The sequence below is a fragment of the Euphorbia lathyris genome, chromosome 1 (genome assembly GCF_963576675.1).
Source record: "Euphorbia lathyris chromosome 1, ddEupLath1.1, whole genome shotgun sequence".
Taxonomy (NCBI): Eukaryota; Viridiplantae; Streptophyta; class Magnoliopsida; order Malpighiales; family Euphorbiaceae; genus Euphorbia; species Euphorbia lathyris.
This window is the reverse complement of record NC_088910.1, coordinates 105,247,364-105,255,184: the sequence shown is the minus strand read 5'-3', so window position 1 is coordinate 105,255,184 and position 7,821 is coordinate 105,247,364. Positions and strand designations below refer to the sequence as shown.

At 36.0% G+C, this 7,821-nt stretch overlaps 1 protein-coding gene across 11 annotated transcripts; it reads left to right on the top strand.

Annotated features, from left to right (window-relative positions):
* Positions 1–1,252: 1,252 nt before the first annotated feature.
* Positions 1,253–4,518, top strand: LOC136210289 (uncharacterized). 11 transcript variants are annotated; one of them, XM_066001739.1, is made up of 5 exons: positions 1,253–2,552; positions 2,854–2,890; positions 3,036–3,080; positions 3,489–3,567; positions 3,914–4,518. In XM_066001739.1, the coding sequence occupies exons 1-5, from the start codon at positions 2,542–2,544 to the stop codon at positions 3,970–3,972; spliced, it is 231 nt and encodes a 76-aa protein (XP_065857811.1). In that variant the 5' UTR covers positions 1,253–2,541; the 3' UTR covers positions 3,973–4,518. The 11 variants fall into 10 exon arrangements, 2 of the variants coding, with proteins under 2 accessions (XP_065857811.1, XP_065857810.1); XR_010677997.1 differs by having other exon boundaries at positions 3,933–4,518; XR_010677994.1 differs by having other exon boundaries at positions 3,375–3,567; positions 3,933–4,518.
* Positions 4,519–7,821: the final 3,303 nt, after the last annotated feature.

The window sequence follows — 7,821 nt, the reverse complement described above, 5'->3', positions numbered from 1 at the left end:
CTGTATTCTTAATTATTATTAAATTTATATAGGAGATAATAATTATTTATATGGATAATTTTTAATAATTGAGATCTCAAGAATTATTATATTGTAATTAAAATTAGTTTTATATTTTATATAAAAGATAGATTGGAAGTTATACTATGGTTTCGATTCAATGGACCTTACCAGTGAAAAACTATAGGTGTACAACTTTGTTCTTTAAACTAATCAATTCTCAATGAGATGGTATACATCTCATTTTTCATTATCGAATCTATTTAATCGAGTTCATCATATTCTCAGATTAGAGGTCCTAGACCGGTGCCTAAGTCATCTCCCCTAGAACCGGTCATTGCCACGCATTGAAGCCATACCAAGATTAACGTTACAAGCACCATCCGAGTTAAGCTTCACCTACTTCCTATCTGGAGGGTGCCACATAATCCAAGCTAAAACTCTAGTATGGGGCGTCGTTAGAAGTTGCATAGAAAAGCACTTCTATAAATCTTTAGAGTATCTCTAATGAGGTATAATGAACCACTCAATATACCCCATTATAGCATACTCTCTCATTGGACAGAATATGATAAAAAAAAATTATATTCATCAACCAGTTGATGGTTCAACTTTTGTTGCCAAATGACAGTAAAAATTGAGCCCTCAATTTTTTTTTTAATATTTAGCTATTCTTTTACATAACATCACCGACTAATTAATTTACTTTACATAGCATCACTGGCCAATATTTGAACCTCATTTCTTTAATATTTAATTTTTTTAAAATCTGCCTTCTCTTTGGAGGACCCTTGAGATTTATTTTGACTGCTCACAAAATAATGAAGAAGGAAATGTTAAAATAAACTCACAAAATAGCAACGTAAGGTATTAAAATAAGTTTTAGGCTATACGTATAAAATAACATCAATATAGATTTAACATTTAAAAAGGTACTAATTTAGACATTGATAACGGAACGAGACACGTCATTGATATTACTATGTTAAGATCTGTCAATTGTACATGGAGAGAGAAATCAGAACTTAACGGAATAATAAAAATGACGTGTCCAATCCGTTATCGAAACCTAAATTGATATAATTTTTTAAACGTTAAATTTATATTGATACTATTTTGTACGTGAAACCTAAATTGATATTTTCCCAAAAACTATTTACCTATTTTGGTACCTTACCCGTAATTTTATTTTGAACATTTTAAAGATAGACTAATTTTAAAAACAAGGCAAACTCATATTGGCATTTTTTTTTTTCTTCTTCACCCTATCTAATATCCAAACTTAAAAAACGTTTCAACGTATTTGCCCTAAACCTGTGAACGGCGGCACTCCCACTCTCTCTTCTCTAGCTCTCCAGATTTTGATATCTTCCGATCCAATTCGGAGATTCATATTTCTTCAGCTTCCAAAATGTCCAACATTTTAATTAAAAATCTGATTTCTCATATGCAAAAACGTTTTTTGCTATCTTATGCTACACTTTCTTCCGCTCCTCCATTGCGTTCCAGCGGAACTTCTTCATCCGCGTTTACAGTTCAATACCTCGTTAATTCATGCGGGATTCCTTTAGAATCTGCTCTTTCTGTTTCCAAGAATTTTCAGATAGATGAAAAGAATCAACAAAATGCTCAATCTGTGGTGGAACTCTTTAAATCTCATAATTTCAGCGATTCCCAAGTGGCCGAGTTGATTGTAAAGCGACCTAAATTTCTCCAATCCAAAGTTGAAGACAATCTGCAGCCAAAACTTGAGTACTTTGTAAACAAAGGGTTTGTGGGTGAGCGTCTTCATATGCTTATCATGTCAAATTATAAAATTTTGTTAAGATCTTTAGACTCTCAAATCAAACCCTCTTTTGAGTATTTGAGCTGGTTAATTAGTAGTGTGCCTGTTCATCGCTTTTCATGGTTATTGACTTCTAATTTGAAGGATAATATACAACCAAATCTCGATTATTTAAAGAAGGAGGGAGTGTCTGCTAGTAGTTTAGGAAAATTTATAACTTTGCACCCTAGACCTATAACACAGAATCTTGATAGGATGGCTTATGCAGTGAATCTTCTTAAGAATTTGGGTTTTGAACCATCTTCTACTATCTTTGTACATACTCTTAGATCGATCTTATCAATGAGCAAATCCACTTGGGAGAAGAAAATTGAGTTTATGAAAAGTATGGGATGTGAAGAACAGGAGATTAAGTTGGCTTTGAAGAAAAACCCATTTCTTTTATCATGTTCAGAGAAGAAAATAAAGAATGTAATGGATTTCTGCTTGAACACTACGAAATTGGAGCCAAAGGATGTAATTGCAACTCCCACAATATTCAACTTTGCAGTTGAAAAAACACTTCGTCCGAGGTATGATGTTGTGAAGGTTTTGGAGCAGAAGGAGCTGATAAAAGTGAACAAGAATATATTGTCAATACTAAGGCGAAATGAGAAGGAGTTCCTGAAGTCTTATATCTACAAGTACATTGACAAAGTCCCAGGATTACTAGATATGTATCTTGATAGCAAGAAAGCCAAAATGAATGGTGCTTGATGCAGAAGAAGTAAGTTGATGTCTTCAGTTAGAATCCATTAGTAGTTAAGTTACTTCTGATTTGGCGAATCAAATATGTTTTGGACTTACTCTTTGTGGTTCTTATTAGTTATCTTGTTGTTGTATGCTACAACAAATAATGAGTTCATTCCATGTTATTTTGGATATTAGCTTTAAAAGCTTACCTTTGGGTGGTTATATGTGATTTCTTTGTTCCTACATGGAACTTTTCCGCTTCTTTGAGACATATTTATGGTCACTCTTTTACTTATTTTTTCTAATATCATTTTTTTTTTGGAACTTAAAATCAGCATTTCTAAAGTGTACAGATTACATTTTTTATATCAGGTAACTTCTGTATTTATAATGGTGCTTAAATCTTCATGTTGTTTATAGAAAAGAAGTTCAAATTTTATTGATATAGGTATAAATCGTCTATTGATAATCTTCATGTCTCACTTTTCTCCTTTGCTACATGCTTATGGCCACTCAGTTACTTCTCAAAGTGCAAAACTGCAGAATTGTGTTCTGTTACCAGGTAACTTCTCTTGCTATATTGGTACTTAAATCTCCATATTTTAGAAAAAAAATAAGTTAATGATGTGGTGGACATAAGTTTTTGATAACTCTTTCATGATTTAACAATCAGTGCTTTGGTATTAGTAAAATGAAAAATTGGTCTATATATATCTCTTTACTAGAAGTATGTAGTATGAACCCAGATTGTCAGATGACAATAAAAATGCACAGGAAGAAAAATCTTTTTGTTGATTTACCCTGTTATACTTTCCGATTTTCAAGTTACGAATTTGTTTTTCATATTGTTCTGCAGTACTGTGGATGTTCAAATAAACAGATTGGGCTTGATCCCTTTTTCTTTTCTGTCTACTGTTACTGAATCTTCATCATCTCTTGTGAAAGGAAAATGTTTATCTGATGTTAGCAGTTACTGAAAGATGATGGTCAGGAAGGAATTGAAATCTTACTTACTGCATCAAGGATAAGAAATTCCTTCTCACGAAATGGTATGTGACTTTGTTATTAGGTTTGAATTTTAGATCCAATGTCTATAAACATTATATATTAAAGAGACCACAAATTATGCATTAGAATATCTCTAGCATTATTGTTTAGCTCGCCTTCATATCCAAAGAAATTCAGAAGCAAATTAAGGTTTGGATCAAAAGATAATGTCTGTGCTGATGACACCTTATGAGACAGTGAAAGATGACTTTTTTGGGGTTAATTTGTAGATATTTGTATCTAAGATTTACACAGATACAACTTGTTCTTTAAAGCATTTTACCAGCATTTGTCCATTTACTTAATCTGTTCAAACTTGGGATTATATTGCACATTGGGTTTTCTTAGGGTTTGAGCAAAACTGCAGTTGCCAATGGTTGAGGTTGGTTGCAATGATATTGCTATAAAGGCCTAAGACGGCTTCTCTGTACACGATAGAGTTTGACGATGTTGTATCTTGGAAGACAATTGCTGATACTGGGCAAATAGGCCTTAAGATGAAGAGCGACATGAATGAATGAGGAGACTATCTAGTAGGGTTTGAATAAAATGAGGGAAAATCGACTAAGGTGGTTTGACCATGTAAGACGAAGAGCGCTTGATGCGCCGGTTATTCAGAGTGATATGAGTTTATTGGAGATTGAAGAAAACATGACAATGGATAGGATGGAGTGGAAGTAGAGAATTTATGTCGCTGACACGACTTGATTTCACGGTTTCATATGACGTTCATATTAGCCGACTTCGAATCATTTCAGGACTAAGGCTTTGTTGTTGCTGCTCTCCTATCTAGTAGAGGCTTCAATAGTCCTGTTGTTTGATTTTCAGGTGGAAAGTATTCGGCAATTACGTTTTTTTTTTTTTTTTATATAATTTCATATTATTATTAATACAATTGATTTTGTAATTTTATTCTGTTCATTTTTCTTGATATTGCTGACACAGCCAATTAATCCCCTTCACATGTTAAGCTTTTTTAATGTTGTTGTTCTCCGTGCACTAACACTGGAATAACAATGAACTTCATGCCACTCTTGAAAGGTTGGAATTTGAAAAGGGTAATTAATTTATTAACACACTATTTAGTCCTTTAAACTCTAATGCATCTAAAATCAACTTTGAGTGTTCTTCTTCTTGATTTTTTTCTTAATCGTTCAAATTCGTAAGCATTGGGTCTGTTTTTTTTCTTGTTCTTCATACAAATAGCTTCTTCTTAATTGGATTCCTCTTCTGAAGTTTGAAGGTAAATAGTAAAGGGTAATTTAGTCATTTTCGAAGTCATAAATGGTAAAAAATCTAACAAACAGACGAAAGGACTAAACAGTTCACTGAGAAAAAGGTTAGAGACCTTACCATGTGTTTTTTATGCATTAGAGTTTAAAGGAAAGGAAAATAAAGGAAAAGAAGAACACAAATCCAAATTGACTAACAGAATCTTCATGAGAGTCTAACGGTAGGGACTAAACAGTTCACCGAGAAAAATGTTAGAGACTAAACAGTACACTGAGAAAAACGTTAGGGACCTTACCATGTGTTTTTGAAAATACAGGGACTAAACAGTGTGTTTTATCAAAATATAGGGACTAATAAATTAATTACCCAAACTTTTTAGCCAACAAGTGTAGTTTTTCTGTTTCACAATTAAGTATTTGTAGTATTTTTTTTGTTTTTGTTTTTTTTGTTACAAACCTATTACTAAAATCGTTGTTACTGTTTCACAGAAATTTGCATAACTTTCTTTAACTTGATAACTTAGCCAAGGGAAAAAACATCTTTAAAAAAGGTAATTAATTTATTAGTCCATATATTTTGATAAAATACACTGTTTAGTCCCTGTATTTTCAAAAACACACGGTAAGGTTTCTAACATTTTCCTCGATAAACTGTTTAGTCTCTAACGTTTTTCTCGGTGAACTGTTTAATCCATGTCGTTAGACTCTCATGAAGATTCTATTAGTCAATTTGAATTTGAGTCAAAATTTATTTAAAATAAAAATATAATGTCTTAACTACCCTTTTCAAATAGGAAGAGTGAGCATGAGTGATTCGATTATGGGTTAGGGATTTAATTATTTCTTCATTTTTTTGTGAGAGAAAGACATAGAGGTGTGAATTAATTTTGACTGATAATTAGTAAATGGTAATTTAGTCATTTCTGAATTTATAAACTGTAAAAAATCTAACAAATAGACGAAAGGACTAAAGAGTTTACCAAGAAAAAGGTTAGTGACCTTACCGTGTGTTTTTTAAAACACAAGGACTAAACAGTGTGTTTTATCAAAATATAAGGACTAATAAATTAATTACCCAAAAAGTTTATCAGGCTATGAAATTATGAAAGTGAACAGCTATATACCGCAAAGGTTATACTTTCCACCGCACCTTTTGACATTTATGCCCTCCTCACAATTTGAAACCAAAAACTAAAAACTCTCAAAACCTCTCTAGCTTTTTAGATTTTCAAAAAACCCGACCTAAAACGACATGCCGCCAAAGGAAGGAAGGGGAAAAGGCTTCATGAATGTTCCGGTAAGTTTTTTTTTAAAAAAATTAGTCCGAAATAATGGGTTCCGCCTCCGAAATCGGAGGCGGAACCCGATTTTTTTCGCCTAAACGGCAATCCGATACCGTTACCACCACGGGCGGAACGGACGAACTGTCCGTTCCACCGTGGTGGCAACGACATCGGCCACGGTGGAAAGCATGGCGCACTCGTTCCACCTTATGGTGGAACAAGTGGCGCACCCGTTCCACCATAAGGTGCACATCCGTTTGGCCTTACGGCCAAACAGAGCCCGCTGCCCGTTCCACCAGACGGTGGAACGATAGCGGCGCCTAGGTCGGCCATGGGGCCGACCCGAGCGCTGCAACCGTTCGGCCCAGCAGTCGAACGGCTGCGACGCTCTGTTTAGGCAAAACGGGCCCCAATTTTTTTTTTAAAAAAATAAATTAATTCGGGCCGCCCGTTGGCAAGTCCAAATTATTAAAAAAACCGAAAAAATGAGAAATTGAGTATATTAAAAAAAATACGTTGTTTGCTTATATATGTAATTTTTTTTTGGTTTTACATGCTGATATTGTTGAGGTCCGTTCTGGACACAGACATACAAGGTCACGTGTTGTGATTGCCTCTGTCCGGAGGCAACGGACGGAGCAGATATTGATGGGGGATGCCTAGAGGGCACATACTGAGGAGATGGCAGATGCTGTGGAGATGGACGGAGATGACTCTATGCCTCCTCAGAGTGCATCCTCTATGTGAGTACCTGCTCAGACCATACCGAGGGGTCGTGACGGACGTTTTGCTTCTACAGCAGGGTCGTCTTCGGGTGAGAAATTTAAATTTAGTTATTATTATGTGATTTATTCGTGATTATTAGAAAATATACGAATATTCTGAAATGAGTTTATTGCAATTTTAGGTAGCAACAAGCGCTCAAGGAGTGATGGAGAGGATGAGTGGATCGTGAAGACCCTGGTTCCTGGGGTCCATCTGATGGTCTTGTGATCCCGAGCTTCCTGGGACATATTGCCCATGCTATTTGGAGTGGGCAGGATATGGGCCTCCTCAGGTGTCAGACACGCTCAGTATATTGTGGGAAGCTGTGTGTATGGTACGGTGGTGCTTCTAAGCAGATCCAGACGCGTATAAAGTCATCTGGATTGTCCCATTTACCAGGTATAATGTATGGCCACATCGATACGCCCCTGATTGTGGCTTTTGTGGAGCGGTGGCAGCCAGACACGTCATCATTCCACATGTCATTTGGTGAGATGAGCATTATGTTGCATGATGTGTGGCAGATTTTGCGTATCCCCATCGATGGTGGTGACTGCTGAGGCGAGTATTGAGGAGCTTCAGTCTTGTGTGATGGATTTGTTTGGTATGACTCGGGAGGAGTTGCAGAAGGGTCACTACTTTAATGGTGGTATACGAGCGGCTTCCGTCCTGGAGTATTGTCAAGGAGATCAGATTCCTGATGCACAGGCTACAACTTGGACGTTTCTTATGCTCGGTTGCCCATTGTTCGTGGACAAGAGTGAGGACCGCATTCGACCTTCCTGTCTGTTGGAGGTACAAGACTCGGTAGCTGGAGCCATTGGACTCTCGTGGGGCTCAGCTGCACTAGCATATCTATACCGTCATCTAGGTATTTCTAGCAGAGGAGACTGCGGGCAGATCACGGGTTGTCTGACACTGCTTCAGGTAGACCTGGCAATTATCATGTTCGAGTCGTGTTCGTGTCGTGTCATTT

Coding starts and splice junctions, on each gene's coding strand:
- LOC136210289 (XM_066001738.1), top strand. CDS start 1,412: ATGTCCAACATTTTAATTAAAAATCTGATTTCTCATATGCAAAAACGT.